The 19,926-nt window shown below is 37.4% G+C and overlaps 7 protein-coding genes across 7 annotated transcripts; 4 read left to right on the top strand and 3 right to left on the bottom strand.

The window, feature by feature from the left end:
* Window positions 1-537: 537 nt before the first annotated feature.
* On the bottom strand, window positions 538-2,416 carry PHYBLDRAFT_11687 (hypothetical protein; the record flags this gene model as incomplete). The annotated part of the gene is made up of 4 exons (XM_018428549.1): window positions 538-876; window positions 977-1,244; window positions 1,489-2,139; window positions 2,244-2,416. Coding segments are annotated over 4 exons (1,431 nt in total), but the record flags the coding sequence as incomplete, so codon positions are not given.
* Window positions 2,417-3,207: 791 nt separating this feature from the next.
* On the top strand, window positions 3,208-4,298 carry PHYBLDRAFT_186239 (hypothetical protein; the record flags this gene model as incomplete). Its single annotated transcript, XM_018439207.1, has 5 exons — window positions 3,208-3,367; window positions 3,443-3,501; window positions 3,571-3,732; window positions 3,801-3,894; window positions 3,969-4,298. The coding sequence occupies 5 exons, from the start codon at window positions 3,208-3,210 to the stop codon at window positions 4,148-4,150; spliced, it is 657 nt and encodes a 218-aa protein (XP_018294371.1). The 3' UTR covers window positions 4,151-4,298.
* Window positions 4,299-4,484: 186 nt separating this feature from the next.
* Window positions 4,485-5,380, top strand: PHYBLDRAFT_158284 (hypothetical protein). Its single transcript, XM_018433760.1, has 2 exons — window positions 4,485-4,841; window positions 4,973-5,380. Exons 1-2 carry the CDS (start codon window positions 4,496-4,498, stop codon window positions 4,999-5,001), a joined length of 375 nt encoding a protein of 124 aa, XP_018294370.1. The 5' UTR covers window positions 4,485-4,495; the 3' UTR covers window positions 5,002-5,380.
* A 604-nt stretch (window positions 5,381-5,984) lies between these two features.
* Window positions 5,985-6,523, top strand: PHYBLDRAFT_177231 (hypothetical protein; the record flags this gene model as incomplete). The annotated part of the gene is made up of 2 exons (XM_018437864.1): window positions 5,985-5,996; window positions 6,099-6,523. The coding sequence occupies 2 exons, from the start codon at window positions 5,985-5,987 to the stop codon at window positions 6,453-6,455; spliced, it is 369 nt and encodes a 122-aa protein (XP_018294369.1). The 3' UTR covers window positions 6,456-6,523.
* Window positions 6,524-7,288: 765 nt separating this feature from the next.
* Window positions 7,289-8,896, bottom strand: PHYBLDRAFT_110226 (hypothetical protein; the record flags this gene model as incomplete). Its single annotated transcript, XM_018428157.1, has 1 exon — window positions 7,289-8,896. One exon carries the CDS (start codon window positions 8,894-8,896, stop codon window positions 7,289-7,291), a length of 1,608 nt encoding a protein of 535 aa, XP_018294368.1.
* A 1,033-nt stretch (window positions 8,897-9,929) lies between these two features.
* Window positions 9,930-16,006, top strand: PHYBLDRAFT_166299 (hypothetical protein; the record flags this gene model as incomplete). The annotated part of the gene is made up of 12 exons (XM_018435397.1): window positions 9,930-9,951; window positions 10,243-10,268; window positions 10,673-11,128; window positions 11,186-11,677; window positions 11,817-13,004; window positions 13,311-13,568; window positions 13,656-13,829; window positions 14,032-14,439; window positions 14,585-14,665; window positions 14,775-15,029; window positions 15,062-15,633; window positions 15,835-16,006. The coding sequence occupies 12 exons, from the start codon at window positions 9,930-9,932 to the stop codon at window positions 16,004-16,006; spliced, it is 4,104 nt and encodes a 1,367-aa protein (XP_018294367.1).
* Window positions 16,007-18,063: 2,057 nt separating this feature from the next.
* On the bottom strand, window positions 18,064-18,359 carry PHYBLDRAFT_95047 (fork head transcription factor; the record flags this gene model as incomplete). The annotated part of the gene is made up of 2 exons (XM_018443876.1): window positions 18,064-18,159; window positions 18,222-18,359. Coding segments are annotated over 2 exons (234 nt in total), but the record flags the coding sequence as incomplete, so codon positions are not given.
* Between the last annotated feature and the right edge of the window lie 1,567 nt (window positions 18,360-19,926).

Raw genomic sequence — 19,926 nt, 5'->3', positions numbered from 1 at the left:
AGAAGATAGGTGGTTAAGAGTCTATTTGATACGCATAGGCCTAATCATTAATTAATTGATTTATTTTATAGTAGCCAGTGAAATTATATTAAAAGTGAACTTGGAAGAAAGGTGATTCTCTTTGGTAAATCAACAACGTTATATGTTCTTACTATTTTGTCAGAAACCTAATCATATATCTATCTATTTAGAATATAAAGCGTGCTATTAAAACCAGGCTATCTTGGTAGTAGAAAGTCATCTGTGGTTTAACACTAAATATATAATAGTAAATTCATACTTTGCAGCATTCATTTGAAGGCATGCGAAGAATGATAGTAAAAACCGAATTGATTTTCTTTACCCCAAGGTAAAAGAATAATAAATAATAGTAATAATAATATATATATATTAGGTAACAAGTGAAAACAAAGAAGAAGAAAATAGAATAAAGCTACCCAAGACAATATAATATTCTTTATATATGTGTGTGGGTGTATATATATATGTATGTATATATGTATGTGTGTGTGTATATATAATCCTCTAAGGTTCAATTAACCACGGTGATTTAAGCATCTTTTGTGCATCAGCTCGCTTATTCTTGTCAACTTCGAGCATTGGTGACAGAAAATCGCTTATCCGGTCTGCCTCGAGTGGTTCGACCTGGAATGAATCATGAAGCACGTCTCTCAAACGACGATATCGCAATTTCTTGATTCTTCTCAGCTCGCCTTTGCGTGTAAAGAATTCAGAAGAGTATTCTCCCTCAGTAGTAATACTCTTTGGTACAACTCGCATCAATTCCATCATTTGGCCAAGGTGGTCATCATCCTTGTCGTATTTCTTACCAGACCGAGGGTCAAAAAGGTAATCCCCGGTCAATAACTCAAACACCTATTATATAGCATTAACAATATTGTAAATAAACATTGGTACTTTGATCAATCCCCTTTCAGTTAATACTACTGCTATTATTATTATTCAGGCTACTCACCAAACATGCCATGCTCCACATGTCAGCTCGTTCTGTCCATTTTGCACCAACAATTACTTCTGGACTACGGTATTGTCGTGTCTGAATAATGTGAGTATAGTCTCCTTTAGTCCAGCACGCATTGCCAAAGTCAGCAATCTTGACGGTGATTTGATCAAAGGCCTGCGTTGATTCACCGTCCGGAGAGTTTTCCTTGGAGAAGTCTAGTGCTGCTGTAGGAATCACTGGGCATTCCAATCGCAAGGTTTCTGTCTCTGCCTCGAGCACACTTTATCACCAATACACACACACACACACACATATATATATATATATACTTATTAATATTTGACATTGATAATTTCTCATTATGTACATGCACTCATGTACATACACACATATATATATATATATATGCTCACCGAAAAAATAAAAATAAAAACAAAAATAAAAATAAAATAACCCCATCCTACCTTGTTGGTGTCTCTACTGGCACATCCTTGGTAGCAGCCTTTTTCATCTTCTTCTTTAACCGTTTCTTTCGTGACTTTGACATAGTCTCTATATTTTCTGTAGCCGTCTCTCCACTATCTTTTGAATCAAATGTATCTTTCGCTGCTGGTGTTTCTGGTGTCTCTGGTGTTTTTGGTGCTTCTTCCTTTTCATTTTCCTTTTCCTTTTCTTCTCCATCATGCTTTGTCGCCTTCTCTTTTTGTTCTTCTTCTTCTTTTAGTTGTTTTTGTTTTATTTCGTCTTCTACTTTACGTTCCAGTGCCATCACTTGGTCATCTTCTCGAATCAATTGTTCTACGTCAGGAATGCACACCAGGACATTTTCGGGTTTAAGGTCGGTGTGAATAATACCGCATTCTCGGTGAAGATAATCGAGACCCTGGAGTACTTGTTTCGCAATGCGTCGCACAATGTGAGCAGGAATGCCCTTGTAACGGTATCGTTTGATGACCGACAAAAGACTCTGTCCGAGCACCTCAAATGCCATGCACATGTGTTTTCCATTCGGCCCAACCAACCAGAAGTGGTCGAGCAGTTGAGCAATGTATTCTCGACCTGGTGCATCTAGATCTGCAGCCTTGACACGTTCGAGGATCTTTATTTCTTCTAATGCACTTTCGGTGTAATGGGATGCTGACTTTACTATTTTTAGCGCGACATGACGGTCGAGTCTTTATATAATGTTTTTTTTTAGTTTATTATTGTTGTTGTTATTGTGGTGGTGGTGGTGGTGGTGGTGGTGGTGGTGGTGCGATTGAGATCCAGTTAAACTTACTTCATGTCTTTTGCTAACCAGACTGTTGAAAAGTGTCCCCAGCCAAGTTTTCTGACAATAAGGTACCGACCATCGCTTAGACGATCACCAATCAAGACGGGATGATAGCCTCCACGTTTATAGTCCTTTTCATCTTCTTCTTCTTCTTCAGATAGGTTGGAGTCTTCGTCTGAATAGTCATTTGTACTGTCTTGAGAAACACTGGATTTCTTCATTCTTATTTTATTTTATTTGAATCAAATTTGTGCCTGTGTATATATAATTATGTATATATATAAAAGAGAGGGAGAGAATAAGAGAATAAGAAGAAGAACAGGAAGATTGGAATAAGAAGAGAGAGTGAAAAAAAAAGGTTGAATTTCCAGGACAGCCAGTCACAGGCATGTTGTATATATATATTTATATTTATATATAAAACTCTCATATCCAAGAAACTGGAAAGAAGGAAGCGAGAATCTAATGTGCTGTAATGGAACCAAAAGAATGCTTGTCTTGGTGAGAATAGGATTACAATATTATATATCAATTGGTATTTCGTGTTTATAGAAAATTGAGAGTGAATAGGGTCCAAAAGAAGATAGACAAGTCATAAACACTATTAACTTTATCTATTTTATCTATTGATTTATTTTCCCTCTCAGAGTTACACTAGTAATTGCAGGAATGGTACCATCAATACCAAGCATTTCAGTAGTACTAGGAGTAGTACCAGTGCCATTATCAGTACCAACAGTAGTACCAGTAGGGGGTGATAATGGTAAGTATCAGTGGTAGTAAAAGAAGAAGATGCGTGTGAAAGAATCATGTACAAAGTTTTAAGGGATTATTTCTTCTTTCTCTCAGCTGACCCTTGTTGCATTTCTTTTTTTTATTATTTATTTATTTATCTTTCTTTCCTTGCAGCTGATTATTCACCCTTCTTTTAACTCTTCTTTTCCGTCTTTAACTCATTGCTACTGTTGATATGGGAAACTCATCTTCGAGGCACACAGCCTCTAATCAAACCACATTCGAGCTTGGGTCCACAATACCTAATAACATCTACCCGCACTCCAAGCAAGACTATGACAATAACATCTTGAAACAATTGATCCTAAATCGACGCCTAGGACCATTCTACAAAGGTAATCTTACAATCTGTGCGCGAACCCTTTATTAGAAAACCATTGGTTCTAATCCTACCTTTTTCTTCTTAATAGGTCAGGTAGAACCACAAATGTCTCCCAGGGGATCAGTAGAATGTCCAATTTGTTTTTTGGTTCGTAATTTTTTTTTGAAGAACTTCATACTCTTTAAAGAAAAACAAAATTTTCATATTCTATTACAGTATTACCCTTCGGATATCAACTATACTCGCTGTTGTGATCAGCCGATATGCACCGAATGCTTTCTGCATATAAAACCCACACCAGACACATCGCAGGCCAGTTGTCCTTATTGTGTGCAGGACACATTTGGGATCATCTATAATTCATGGCACATTAACAAGGTAAAGTAAAAGAAACAAAAAGGTTATCATGCTGGTGAAGTTAATATAGTATCTGCGGATTATCGTAGAATACTGAGATCCAACACACCACTTTTGGACAATCTCCTACTCGAAAAAGAAGGTGTGCAATTGAACCAGCCAGTCCAAGTGTAGTGCTTGTTGGTAAGTTGGACACAAAAGTTAGGTTTAGTATTAAACTTATATAGATTAACAAATTATTTATAAAACTTAACCAGGCCATCTACGACTGCCAAAGAGACAATTCAATACGAATGAGATTAGACAGAGATCATACTCTGACCGAGACACGGTAGACCTGGAATCCTGGATGGTTCGACAAGCCGTTCGACAGTCTATGAATGAATACCGTCGATCTAATCGAATAAAGCTCGAAGAAAGTCCTGGTGTACTCGTTTAATAAATCTATATATACACACCTACATACATACATATATACATACATACATACATACTTAATTACCTAACGACCTACTATATACATACAAGATATCTATATGCACACTATTATACTATACTATATATAAAATAAAGATGATGTGTACAACTAAAAATCTAAATGGGAGTTATCTTATTTGGAATGACTCCGCACAGAACAGTCCCTCGTCTTATTTCCATATAAGATCTTTTTCTCTTTTGCTTTCATCATCATCATCATTTTTTTTCGTGTTTTATATTTTGCGCCTATTTCTCTTTTACTCTCTCTTTCGCTCTCTTTTACTTTCTACTTCTTTTCTCGATAATAATGTCAAGTGTCTTAGAATCTACACAGAACAAGCGTATTGCTCTTCCAGTGCGTATCGAGCCAAAGGTCTTCTTTGCCAATGAACGTACTTTCCTTGCCTGGCTCAACTTCACCGTCGTTCTTGGTGGATTGGCCATGGGTTTATTGAATTTTGGTGATCGTATCGGCCGCCTGTCAGCCGTTCTTTTCACCATCATTGCCATGGGTGTCATGCTCTATGCACTCTACACCTTCCACTGGAGAGCAACAAAGATCAGAAACAGAGAATCCGCACCTTATGATGATCGTGTCGGTCCTACTGTTCTATGCATCTTCCTTTTGTTGGCCATCATGATAAACTTTTACTGTAAGTGCACCAAAATAAATAAGAATAAGAGTAATACAATAATTCGGTCAATTCATTGTTGATCCTCTAAATACAAAAAAATACATCCCCGAACCATCTAATTTATACGATCACCTTTCTCTCTTCTCTAGTGCGTGTAGGTGAAAAGGGAAAGTTCTAAAGCACATCAAAAACGCACCCATCCACCCACCCATCCACACACACAAGTATATCCATCGACCACAAACCAAAATAACAGTATAAAGAAAAGAAAAGAAAAAAAAAACATATAAAAAAATAACAATGAAACAGTTTCAATTCCTTTTCTCTTTCATGATTTTCACTATTCGCACCTTTTATCCTTGTCACTAAACCCTACTCTCCTATACTTCTTTTACCTTTTACCTTTATTTACTATATATTTTTGCAACCTGCGATCATACACACACACACATATACACATTACATACATACATACATACATAAATATGTATATATATTATATATATAAATTGCCTATATAAAATGAGGGATAAATGCGGAACGTTAATGCTCTTTTTACATACTCTACCAATGAAATGTCCTATTTTTGACCCACGTGCAGTAGAACCATTCAGCGGATAACCAACTTCTTTAACAGAATCTCCCCTCAGCAAAAAAAAATCCGTGCACCTTTTTTTTTAAAAAAATAATAATTATTGGATTCTCTGTCAGTGGGATTTTCTGTTGATATGATCTACACAATCAGTACTTGTTTCAAAAATCCAATTTTTCATTATCATTTTTTTTAAAGAAAAAAGGCTGAAAATGTTGAATACATATAAAAATATAAACATGATCTTTAACAATATACATAACGTCAATTAAAATTAATTAAGAGTGAAAAAAAAAAGATAAAAGCAAACAAACGAATAAATAAATAAGCCATGGCTTGTTCTTCTCGCACAGACCCTTGGAACTGATTCAACTGCATTTTTTTCTTCATCTTTTCATCTGTCTTCTTACAATTTACTCTGAATTATCACAGCCAATCACTTTTTTGTTTTATACTTTTGAGTACCCGACCAACAGCCACGACCAAACAGACGTCACAATTTTTCGAGAAGAGGTAAAATTTTTGTCCTGAGCAGACCGTCGCGTTTTCCTTCTCTTTTCATATCCATTATGTCTGCCCCCGTAAGTCCTCACAAGATAATTGTGGCTTGATATATATAAATATGTCAACACCTACAAACCATCAAAATCGAAAACACAAATATTTATAATGATGCCGTACAGATCAAGTCTGCTGCCCAGAAGTCCGGTGTTGAAGAACAGGTCGAGGCCAAGATCCACCGTATCCGCATCACCTTGACTTCCCGCAACGTCAAGAACCTCGAGAAGGTCTCTGCCGATCTTATCCAGCGCGCCAAGGACAAGCAGCTTAAGGTCAAGGGTCCCGTCCGTCTCCCCACCAAGGTCCTCCGCATCACCACCCGTAAGTCTCCTTGCGGTAACGGTTCCGAGACCTTCGACCGCTTCGAGATGAGAATCCACAAGCGTTTGATCGACTTGCACTCTCCCTCCGAGATCGTTAAGCAGATCACCTCCATCTCCATCGAGCCCGGAGTTGAGGTTGAGGTCACCATTGCCTAAACGTCTCTCAAAAAAATAATACAAATTATATTATTTTAGACATTCTAAAACAATAAAAAAAACATTACAAAAAAAATTAAGAATTTAAGGTGTACTTGCAATTTTTCTGTAAAGAAAAAAATTAATCAATAATGTGGCTTGGCTCTAAGAGAAAACAAAGTCATGTAATTTATTATTACTTGGTTGTGTATAAGTTGGGTTAAATAAAAGTGATAGTGATTTTTATTTAAAGGGGGGAAAGGGCAAGGGCAAGGGAATGATTGGGGGCCAAGGACAAGGACAAGGTTAAGGCCAACAAGGTTTAGGGTATCTACACACGAAAAAATCTTTTTTTGGTTACTTGATAAGAATAAAAATAAAAATTTATTATATAATTTTGTTGTGCGCGCATGGAATAATAATGTTACTAAATTAAACTAAATAAATAAAAATCAAGGAACACATATTAAAGCACTAGATTCTTTTCTTTTCTGTACAAATATATTTGAATTAATATGACAAAAATCAATATTAAATAAAGAGAGAAAAAGTGTGTCTCGAAGAAGTCTTGATAAAAATCCAATTGTGTAATTTTTAGTCAAGTTTTACTTTAATAAAAACAATAAAAATAAAGGAAAACATTTAAAAGCCTTGTATTTTATTGGGATAAACAATTTTGGTTATATATTTTATAGATATTGTATGTACAAGTGTAAAGTACCATAGACACTCCAATTCAATCATAACAATAATAAATAATGGTAAAGATAGAGATAGAAAGGTAAAAAAAAAGGAGGAGGAGAAAAGCAGTAAACTGGGTGTGTATGATAAAAGATCAAGATCTCGTTTAACTTCTATCGATTTCCAACCGGGACATCTACGTATTCACTAGGTCCATTTGACTTAAATCCAGATTGATTATTAGCAAGATAAGGCTCGACAGAATAATTTACTGGCAATTGTGGTCTTTGGTCAGGGTGAATGTAATCTTCTTCAAACTCGTCAAGATCCTTGCCCTTTGATTCGGGAATCCATAGCAAGGTCACAATAAGTCCCAGGAACATGATCGCAGCAAAGATTCCCAGAGTCTGAGGCAAGAAAACATGGGCACCAGGAGGCCCTCCAGAATCCACAAGCACATTGAACGCAAAAGAAGCCAGGATTGCACCAGCCTTACCCGATGCGGCAGATATACCATGAGCAGACGCACGCACCTTTGTTGGAAATACCTCACCAGGAATAATAAATGTGGTTGTGTTGGCACCAAAGTTCTGGAAAAGCTGGGCAAGCGTAAAGATGGTAATAAAAGCCGGGATCGCATTGTCTCGGAGCTGATAGTAGGCACCACCCATGATAGCAAACAGAACAGTACATGCAGCAAATCCCATAATCTGGATAGGACGACGGCCCCATCGTTCGATAAAGATCACCGTCAGATAGTAACCCGGAACAGAGCCAAGGCAGGTGATGATGAGCTGGCCGACAGTGTTGGACCAGAGTGTTTCAAATGGAGTGGGTTTACTAGAGTAGCCAATGGCTTCCAAAATATAAGCATTGTTGAGTCCAGTACCATAGAATGCAATGTCGAGTAAGAACCAGGATAGGGTAGTTCCAAGAAGGACACGAAGATGACGCCATTGTCTAAAGTATCGTCCAAATTCCACCCAGTGTCCGGTCTTTCGTTCTGGCTCACGATCTTCAGCAGGTGTGACCCGTTCATACTCTGCCTTTGCCATGGCATTTTCTTCAGCTTTCTTCAAATTGAGTGCGTAACGAGGAGACTCTGGCATAGTGAATCTGAGATAGATCGTAGCTGCGGCAGGGACAGCCCCAAGTCCGATGCAGAGGCGCCAGACATAGTCGAGATTATTGACATCAGCATTAATGGCGTTTTTGAAGATCGCCAGCAGAACAAGAGTGACCATTGCGGCTGCCAGGTTGCCTATCCCCTGCATAGAGAAAATCAAGGCCATCATCATACCACGGCGGCCTTTGGTAGACCATTCAGAAGTAATTGTGGCAGACATTGGATAGTCACCACCGATACCGAATCCCAATATCAAGCGCCAAAACCCAAGGAACCCGATCGCTGATACGCCGCGAAGTGTAGAGGAAGACATTGCACAGTTAATAGTACCAATAATGATGATGATCAATTCAAATCCGTAGATTTTGCGGCCAAGGATATCTCCCATAAATCCAAAGAATAATTGGCCTAGCAGAGTGCCAACAGAAGACATGCCTTTGAGGATACCTTCGATATTGGCTGGCATTTTGTTATTGTTTGATGAGTAATAAAGGAAACCCAACATCGGGGACACAAGGTTGATGATAAACACATCATAAGAGTCTGTGAAGAAGCCTGCCCCTGAGGTGATGATGGTACGAATAGTAAACCAATTGAGTTTGTCTCCAATGCTTTTCTCGAGGTTCTCGAGGCTTCTTAAGTTTTCAGCAGGCATTTCGATAGTCTCCTCATATTGGCCCGGCGTATTTCGAGCTGACATGTCTTTGGATTGTTTTTTTTTGGTGTAATAATAATAGAATAATAAATATATAAAGGCTGTTTGTAGATATAAAAGAAGTAAAATAATAATAAAAATAAAAGCAATTAGTATTGTTCAAGAATTTATTCTTTTATAGCCGATAAACTATACAATATATACGTGTGTTATGTTTTATTAAGACAGGTTACTACACTACTATTGACTTGGATTTGATTTCTTTAGTTCCTGCATTATGTCAATTAAGGTCCAATCATTGTCTGATCTGACAGCTCGTGGTTTAAATGGGGTCTTCATATAATCTCTGGGTTGAAATCAGCCTTCCGAATTTTACTGTAATACTGGACAAAAAAAATACAGTCTAATTGAATTTGGCTATTTTATTTTTTTGTTGATGATGATTCAGGTCTTTTGCTATTTCTTATATCTAACCGGAAAATGATGTCTGATGTAAGTTCATCTTGCTCGATATGAAAAAAAGATATATCAAAAAGACTAACTCTTAAATGAGTTGATACCACACATACTTTACACACATGAATAATAAAGACTTTTTTGTTTTCTTAAAGAAAATTAATCTAACTTAATACTTTTTACCCGAGAATATTCTTGGAATCATATAATGCAAAATATACAAGTTTGAACCAGGTTACTGTGAATAAATAATAATAAAAAAGGTGTATGTATTGAGACTCAAGGAGCAGGGGAGAGAATCAAAAAGAATCACCGTTTTATATAAAAGAGAAACGTTGCCAATCATATATATGTATATTTGCAGTATAATATAATATAATACCAATGTCTCTAATCCTTATTCTTATTTCCTTTGGTGCAGTTTATCATTTTTATTTTATTCTAATATAATATATGCAATTGCTATTGTTTAATACCATAAATATCAAGGTTTTTTTTATGAATCAACCCCTTTGTATTTATTTTGATCTCTTTATTTTTTTTACTAGCCACTTGCATAAAATTGTAATCCTACATAATGTACCTTGAATTCGTAGAATGTATTTTAGCCACCAAGCTTATATAAGTTATTAATATTTTATATTATATGTTTCTACATCAAAACCGGGTTTAAGCTTTACAGTTAGCTGTTCATTACCATTAAAGAAACTACTAGGACGTTAAATATTTGAATTGTCTAATAAAAAACAATGTAGGATACATTTATCTCCCCCTCCCCCAACATATGTACATCTGTTTTTATAATAAGAATAGTAGTAGTAAGCAGTAGCATTGCTATTAGCAAGTAGATTCGTTATGGTGAAACAAGCCCATTAAATAATAAATAATAGATACAATTGCATTCTTTGGATTTAAAGTAAATTGCCAAGACGTATTTTAATATTTGGAGTATCTGAGCTTAATAGATTTGTAAATAAATAAATACATAAATACATAGATACATAACCCAGCAGTTCTAATGTGTGTACTACTACAAAAAAAAACTGGTTAGATTCTTGATATATTCGATGATTTCATTATATCAAACCTCTTCACACCCAACTCCTTTAGTCGATTTTTTTTTATTCTTCTTACACTATCATGTCTAACTCGAAAAAGGACAGCAAAAACAAACCGGCAAGTATAATATACATAATTCGCGTCTGCCATTTAGATTACAACCTACAAGCTGTTGAAATGAGGATTACATGCACAAATTGATCTAATCTAAATGTCATTTCAAAACACACACACACACACACATACCCATTATCCACACAGTCATTACCGGAACCCACTCTCAGAAGGTTTACAATATCAGGTCTAGCCAAAAGTGGCTATTATAATTGCGAGAAACTTCTCGGGTTATCTTCTGAATCCACTTCTACTCAATCAGTCAACACCAATACAGAAGAGGCTAATTTCAAACGAGGAAATGAGTTTGAAGAGGCCCTCCTAAACACGTTGGACAAAAGCACTACTACTGATTACACCGACACGCCTACTGCTCAGAGCAAGCATGTTCTCCAAACTGTCAAACCCGGGCAGACACTGTATCAACTCAGTTTTGAAATGCCTGACAGTTTTTATGAAGACGAAATTATGAACACAAATGTTTATCGTTTACGTCGATTTATCCCGGATTTCATTCAAGTCAAAGAGGATCCTATCACAAAGGAAAGAGTGTTATTTATCATTGATGCCAAGGCCTCAAAGTCAGTACATTCATCTCATCAGGTAAAGAAAAAAAAACAAAGTTCATTCAACTATATTTAACATATATCTATTGGTTAGTTCCAAGTTGCTACATATGCCTACCTATTGTCTTACATTGTTCAAGACATCCGTAATCTCAAGGTGGATTATCTTGGAGGAGTTTGGCTACCTTCAGACTGGAAAGAACCAGTGGCCTTCAGAGTAGACCTGATGATTCCAAAAATGAAACATTTTTACACAACCGAACTCATTGCTACCCTTCAGAGTAAAGATCCTGAGTGGATCTACAATGCAAAGTGCAAAACATGTACATATGCATCACTTTGTGAAAGAGAGTCTGTTGGTACACCTGGCGAAATTCCTTACATGACACCTCATATGATTGAGGCTGCAAAATCATTAATACCTGAAAATAAGAATGATAGTCTGGAAGAGCTTGCTGATAACCTCAAAAACATGTCCATTCAAAAATCCAATAAATCCATCCCTCGTTTTGACGATTGGCAAAGAATCAAAAAAAGCCCATTATTTGAACCTTTTTATAAATCTTATTCAGAAAAGAAGCCAATTGTAAGCAAAAGAGAAAGGGATACTTGTGTGTGTATGTGCGTGTATCTATGTGTTTCTCTTACTACTACTTCTCTTTACTTTCTTTCTTGTAATGTTTAATAATTTAAGAGCATATCTTTATTTTACTTTTTTTTTTTAGTTTATTGGAAACCCATCTACTATCATCTCAAGCGGAATTGAGCAAGAGATCTACATTGTTTTTGTAATAGATCCCACACATGGCCGTATGTGCTCTTACTCTATCAAATTTAACGGTCTCGATTTCGAGAATACCTTAAAGGACTATTGCACTGGCTCCGTCGATCCCAGCGCAAAAAATAAGAGTGATATCGAAGCATATGTTATCCTGGCTGCAAATTTTTCCACCAATCTATTTAATGTGCTTCTCAAGATGGATCAAATCAAAGCCAAGTTTTCGATCTTTTTCTATGGAAACGAGACAAAGGTGGCCATTCAAGACTGCTTGTGCGATCTTCTCTCAAGTGCGCCAAAGTTTATCAAAAATACCAAATATTGCGAAGAAATTGTGTCAAATGCAAAGGAGTGCCTGCTCAACCTTTTTGTGGGAGTCAATCTCTTAAAGCTACCCGATGCCTTGTTCCCGGACGATACACACCTGGATAGAGTATCCTCTAATCGAATGGTCGTTTTGGAAGATCTTTTGCGTGAGAATATTGCACTTGGAATACCCGGATTTTACAAGCTTGAAGATATTGCAGAGTGGATGTGTGAAGACACAAAAAGTGTGTCAAAGCATTTCCTCCAGAGTCTTGAGAAGGATGGATTGTACAACACTTGGGTTCTTGGAGAAACAAAACCAAAAAATTCTTCTTTGGAGCGAGAAAAACGATACCATATTCAAGTCTATGGCGAGATACTTGAGAAATACAGATACCTGGCCCAAGAATACCAGCAGCAGCAGCACCAACACCAGCACCAGCAAGATCGCACATCAAGTGTCTGCATATTTCCACTTGTGTGTGAACCGTTTTCATGGACTCGTTCCGGGGCAATATACTCTAACAGGTTGACTAGATTGATATTCTTTAAATATCTTGAGCTCCTGGCCAGTTATGAAAAACTGCGTACAGAACGCCTTGCAGACCTTTGCAGTATTGCCAAAAAAGGTCTCTCAGGACCCACAAACGGACTACTTTTGGAGTTTGTAGAGTATGCTCAGTCTATAAGTGAAGCGCGACAGGTTAAAAGCCTGGTTGGACACTTTAGGGTAGTAGAACAGGATTTAGATGGCGCAACAAAAATCAAAATTGATTCCTTGAAGTCCAATACATTTCAAGAATACATTCTGGTGTCGGCCAATTCACAGGTGAGTAGCATAGTTACACGGATATTATTTAGCTAAAAGCCCAACAGCACTATATATATATATTTATATATCTTTATATGTATGTATGAATGCATGCATGCATGTATGCACATCTGTACCTACCAATCTACCAATCTATTTTTCTATATATCTAAATATATCTAAGCGTACATATATATGTATATGTATAGGTATAGGTATAGGTATAGGTATAGGTATATATCTAAATATATTTATATTTATACCGATGTGTATTTATTTATTTATTTATTTATTTATTTATTTATTTATTTACTTATTTCTTAGGGGATCTTGGAAATAATATCATACCCTGACTTGATGTACAGGGCAAAACTTAGAAACCTAAACATCACCACTATGAATGTCAAGGCTATAATTGAAAACGGAAATGTAGTTGTTCTTTCAGGGTACTTTAAGCCCTTGAACCTTGTAAAGGGAACTCGATATTTGCTCTACAGACGCCACATTGACTTTAATACAGACAAGGTCATCGCAGTCCTGAAAGACATGGGAAAATCCGAAAATGCTGATTCAGTATTTTCGGTAAGACTAGACTTACATTTATACATCTATATATTTAAACTTACATATGTTACCTTGGGGGGGTTGTTCATCAAATTGTGATCTTAGCAACTTGTCGAAGATCCCAATGGCTGGTCAAAGCAGCCTGTTCGTAGAGATTTGCCCGTAGATATCAAAGCTACTGCACTCAGACTACGTGACGACTTTGCAATGTCTCCTTCACAAAAAATCATATCTGCCAGTACTCTTCAAAATCGTCTCCAGATCGTGTGGGGACCACCTGTAAGTTATTTTTCTTCTTCTATATACATTTATATATATATATATTATTATTACTCTTCAGTGTTTTACGTTGTAACGATAGAATGGTAGAGTTATAAATCATCACTACTAAAAAAAAAAAAAACAACAACAAATAAAACTCAATTAATCTTCTTCTTTTGTTACAAAATTTTTCCCTGGTTTTGGAACGTTATTTAATAAGGGGTCTGGAAAGACCGAATTCTTGGCGCTTTTTGTGAATTGGTACATTGCACACATATTTGGAAGCTGCCCTGAAACCCGCCCCCTGGTTATTGGTGTGACAGCATTTACTCGTCATGCTATCAGCAACCTGCTCAGTAGAATAGCCTCGGTTCAATCCCGTCAAGGAATATTGGCAAAATTTCAGATCGTGAGCCTTGGAACAGTCATGGGTGAGAATATGATCCACACCAAAGCCGATCGATTGCCAGCCCTGATTAGAAGCCTCCACTCAAAAAATATGATGGCGGCGACGGCAACAGCAACGGCGGTTGTTGTTGGTGGTACGGTGTGGGATTGGGCAAAGGTTAAGAAGAATTGGCCTGAATGGGCTGGTTGTGATATGATGATCATTGATGAAAGTTCTCAGGTAATTATATATATATATAGACATATATTAAAAAAAAAAGGACGGTTTTATCATCATCATAGATAGAATACACACACACACACACAGAAAAAAAATAAGCTCTTTAAGAATCAAGGGTTGACTGTCTCGCTTTTTCATTTGACAGTTGCTTGTGTCCGATTCTGCACTGGTTATCAATTGTTTGAACGAGTCAAATGGAAGGCTTATAATTGCCGGAGACCACATGGTGAGATAAAAACAAAAACATGAGCAAAAAGAGAAAATGAGAGAGAGAGAGAAAGGAAGGAAGGAAGAAAAAGAAAGATGTGTTAATAAACGGATCGACGTTTGGTTAGCAACTCGGGCCGATCCTTCAAAACGAATACCCACAAATGGCTTTGAGCGAGCCATGTCTTTTTGGATCTATACAGCAATGTCTTATGAGAACAGTCGATAACCAGGCAATACCTACACAGAATTTCAGATTACAAAAGGGCGTATCTAATGATTTCGGGCCAAATACAATTCAACTCAAGGACAATTGGAGAATGGCAAGTATTTTACTTTGTTTTAGTTTGTTTTGTTTTGATTTACTTTATTCATTTATTAAAGTATATATTTTTTTAAACGAACGCTTTTGTAGAATGAAGAACTTAACGAATTCTTTAAACAAATCTACGGAAATGATTTTACTGCAAGATACCCAGAATTGACCTTACGGCACGACTGGTCCAAGTTTATTACTCCAACCATCGGTCGCTCACAAGAGCTCAAGGCGATCTTGGATCCAAAGCACGCCTTGACGATGACTAGACTGCTTTTTAACCACACCAATACCTCTGCTGCAAACATCGAAATAGAGACCGAAGCTGAGGTGGTGGCACAGATAGTGAAAACTCATCTGATGACGCGCGTAGAAGCATCGCGCAGCCAGACACCTATCAGCAAAACAAAGCACTCGCCTCTTCATGTGACAACGACACCAGCACCAGCAGTGCTGGTGATGGTTGTTACACCTCACCATAGACAGCGCGTTGCCATTCAACGCGCTTTGGGGGACACCCAAGGCACGGTAGTGGTTGACACTGTCGAGAAAATGCAGGGACAAGAGTGTGAGCTGGTCATAGCCTGCTTTACATACCTTACTATCACCAAAAGCAAATTGGATTTCTTGTTGGATTTCAAGAGATGGAACGTTGCTGTATCACGTGCCCGGTATGTATCTGCATTTATATCTATATCTATATCTATACATTCTCTTGTGTTCGTGCTTGTGTCTGTGGATAAGGTGTGTTTGTGTATTTGTGTATTCTAAACGTGCCGAAGAGACAATGTTCTATTGACTCTAGTTTTATTTATTTATTTACTTACTTATTTACTTATTTATTTGTATTTTGTTTTTATTTATTATTTTAGTTGTAAAATAATCATTGTAACCACGGACAATGTTCTTCAATTGCCAACTCATAAAGACAATAGCGGCTTGGATGTATTCAAGAGCCACACATCAGCCGAAGGTTGGGGATTTGTCTGTCTATTGAGAGATTGGGCTGAGAAAGAGGAATCTGTTGTTCGATGGCATGTTTAAAAATAAAGCAAGTCTTTGATATTGAAGTTTCTGTTTTTTGTTATTGTTGCTGCTTCTATTGATAATGATAATAAGAACGATATTTCTGTTATTGTTTATATAATTTGGAGCTTGTTTTTGTTTTTGTTTTGTTTTTTGTTCGTTTGTTAAGCTTTATTAAACATATAAGCTAGTGTATACCACAAAACTAAATAATAATAATATATAAATATAAATATAAAAAATAAGTAGAGGTAGAGATAGAGAGAAAGAGAAAAGAAGAGAGCTTAATACTTTTTTGTAGCTAAAAGCAAAACGAAAGAAGTACAATAAAAGGGCAGAAAACACACAATGAAAAATGAAGCCCGATTTTTTTTTTGGTATAATTTGTGATATACAACAAGATGAGAACAAATGAATAGACAAGCAATAAGATATAAAAGAAGGATAGGAAAAAGAAAATAAAGAAAAGGACAATGAAGATAAATAAACAGAATCAAATACAAAGCATGAAAGTTAATAAAGAAGAAGAAAAAGAGAAAGATAGATAGAGGGAGTGAACAAAAAAGGGCATGTTGTGGGTGGTGATACACACACACACACACACAAATAACTGCTATTTGATTCTACAGTGAAACATCCCATTCAAAGCTTTCCTTGTGGTTCATTGCAGGAGAACCCACCGGAATTGTATGCGTATGATGAAGAGTACTTGATGGGTTTCTATTGGGTCTTTTGCGACCTGAAATAGAGCGTGCAGAGGCAGAGATAGAAGAAGAAGCAGAAGAAGCAGAAGCACCAACAGCGGCAGAAGCAGAAGCAGAAGCAGAAGAAATTTGTGAATTTGATCCATGAGACTCGTAACAGAATGAGGGATTTGATGGGTTGGAAATCATTGTATTTGGTTCAGGAGATCTCAAGCCATAACCAGGCGAAGAAGTATTGGAGGCCATTTGTTGGTGATGTTGGTGATGCTGGTGTTCCTGAGATGTTTCGTAGGGCAGATATGAAGATGAAGAGGATGAAGTATTTGGGCTGGCTAGTTTTCGATAGCTACTATTAGGTACTTGGTTTTCTATATTCATTTGATTCTCGGGTGCGGTTTGAGATGAATTGCAATTTGAGATCACTACGTCTTCTTGAGTTACTGGGTTGATAGACTGGGTTGGCACTGGTGAAGAAATGGAGGGTGAAGGTGACTGCCCAGCGGAAGCAGGCGTTTCAGTCTTGACCTGTTGCCAAGTAGAGAGACGGGAACCCAAGGATGGGGGATGCGGAACTCTTGCCACTGTTGAAGAATACTGGTAGCCCGTCAAAGACTTTGGGTTTCCCAGAATGCTAGTCTCTTCGCATACATTTGTTTGGTAGTTGGGGTAAACTGTCTTGTCGTATGAACTTGTGGGGGCAGAGTAAGATGAGCTACCGGTGGATCCAATAGTGGCTAAAGATAAGTTTGATCTGCTTAAGTGGCTATGGTGAGAGTGGGAAGCGTGTTGCTGCTGCTGCTGGGTGTAAGTATTGCTATTGTAATAAGAGTGATTGTGTTGATTTTGAATTCCCTCCACGCCATAGACATTGTAGTTGTGGACCGGAAGAGTAGCAGTAGCAGTAGCAGCGACAGTAGCAGCGGCAGCAGCAGCAGCAGTACTACCACTGGTAGTAGTATTATTAGTAGTAGTGGTAGTAGCTACTTCGCCTGATTGGTGACCATAGTGACTGTTGGCGAGCCCACTCTGCATGTAGGGATTACTTTGACTACGCGACATGATCTGCATTGACGAGCGAGCGTGTGGGAGTGGGTGGTGATGATAGTGGTGATGATAGGGAACGTGTGGACCTGTATGACGACCGCAGGTACAAGGGGTAGTATTGTTATAGCTTGAAATTGAGGTTGATGAAATAGCATGAGAAGTGGTGGCATCAGCAGACAGAGACCGACCATCTCGGAAATGACGGGTGTGGCCTAGCCAAATCTCGGGACGGTAGGGAGATGGCGATGGGTCACTTCCAGAGCGATTGCCACGCACTCGGGACATAGACGCATGCCTTGGTCTGCGTTCAGAATCTGTGATGTGATAGTCAACAGTCCAATAAGAGCCTTTTCCGGGTTCATTTATGGGCCGTGGAACACGAACAAAGCTTTTGTTGAGGGAGAGGTTGTGACGGATTGAGTTCTATTGTAAGTAATTGGTGTTAGTCGCGATTTTTATATATATAAAAAGTTATCAAGAGTTACCTTCCAGCCAGATCCAGCCGAATTGTAGTAAGGATAATGGTCAATGACCCACTGGTAAATATCGCTCAGTGTCAGCTTTCTGTCCGAGCTGTTTTCAATTGCATACTTGATCAATGTCGCGTATGAATATGGTGGTTTTCCTTCCGTATTTCTTTCGACGCGAAGTTCTTTGGCTGTAGAGGCTGTGCGAGTCTTTTTCAAGGGACTGCCTTGTCCTGAGGATGCGGTAGGTGATGGTGTAGGCTGACACTGGTTTGGAGTATTAAAGGACATTAAATCCGACGACTGTGGGATGTCGGTTTCTTTTGAGGTACGACCGGTAGTCTGAACCCAGGAAGCATTAGACATCGTGTTGCTATTACTATTGGTAGTGGTATTGGTGTTGGTATTGGTGTTGGTATTGGTGTTGGTACTATTACTGTAGGTACTGAGGATTTGCTTCTTTGATTCAGTTTCTTCGGTATCTAATCTGGTACTTGCGCTGGGAGGAGTGGCAGTGGCTCCCTTTGGGTCTGTCTGGTGTGAGCTGGTCTGGAGTGATAAATTGTTACCGGATGAAGAACCTTCTGCATTGATGGGTGGAAGCTGACGATAGAATGTCTGAATTCGATTAATTGCCTCTGGTCCGTTTGTTGGAAGAATTGTAGAATTTCCTGATCCATATGAGGATGTGTAGCTCTGAGGATAAGAAACGGGATTGCTGGAACGATCAACCCATTCGATACCGTTAAATCCGTTGCTAGGGCTTTGCAGGTCAGTCATGTTTTCTTTTATGGTTTCTCTTTAGGATAAAAAGGTGTACAAAGATATTACAATATAGTGCTAATGTATAATACTATCGTAAATTTATATCAATATATTAATATGTATATATATATATATTAATATATCAATATATCAATATATAATGGTAATATATAATGGTAATATATATTTCTATATATGTAAATATATATGTATATATATTTTTATATATATATAAATAAAATATTTATTTATTTATATAGTTTAATGCTGTCAAGACAACGAAGGAAGAGAAAGAGAAAGATAGAAAATTTGAGTGAAAAACGCCTTTTTGTTTTGTTTTTCTTTTTTTTTTAAATTTTTTAATATTTTTTTTTCAAGTCGAAACGAAGGGGCGGGAAAGCAAGGGCATAATCAGCTGCTTTCGTGTATTGAAAGCGGTTAGAGCCGTCCCCCCCCCCTCTCCCTCTCCCTCTTCCTCTCTCTCTCTCCCCCACGCACCCCCCACCCCTTTTGCGTTTGAATATCTGCTTCTCGTCTGATTCTTGGTTTACCGGCTGACGTATCCGAACCCTTTTGTGCGATTTATTTTACCTAATTTATTTTGATAATAATCAGAATACATATGTATCCAAGAGTTTTATGTGGTTTCTGTCTTTTTCTATTATTATTATTATTCTTCTTCTTTAAACTTCAATAGCCACAAAGCCAAAATGATAAATAAAGATGATTTAAGGTAATTCAAGCGATAGTTGGCGGCGGAGTACTTCTCTAAAAGAAACGATAGAAATAAAGAAAGAAAGAACTCTATTTTGGCGCCCTAGATTACTAACATTAGGACATGATTTTAGGGCATCAAATCAGACAGAACATGATTACCGACAACTACAGACAGCAAAAATTAAAGTTTTGAATATTGTATATTATTTATATCATATACATACATACATACATACAAAAT

This window comes from Phycomyces blakesleeanus (genome assembly GCF_001638985.1).
Source record: "Phycomyces blakesleeanus NRRL 1555(-) unplaced genomic scaffold PHYBLscaffold_6, whole genome shotgun sequence".
Taxonomy (NCBI): domain Eukaryota; kingdom Fungi; phylum Mucoromycota; class Mucoromycetes; order Mucorales; family Phycomycetaceae; genus Phycomyces; species Phycomyces blakesleeanus.
The sequence above is the reverse complement of the archived record's forward strand: the minus strand, read 5'-3'. Positions and strand labels throughout refer to the sequence as shown.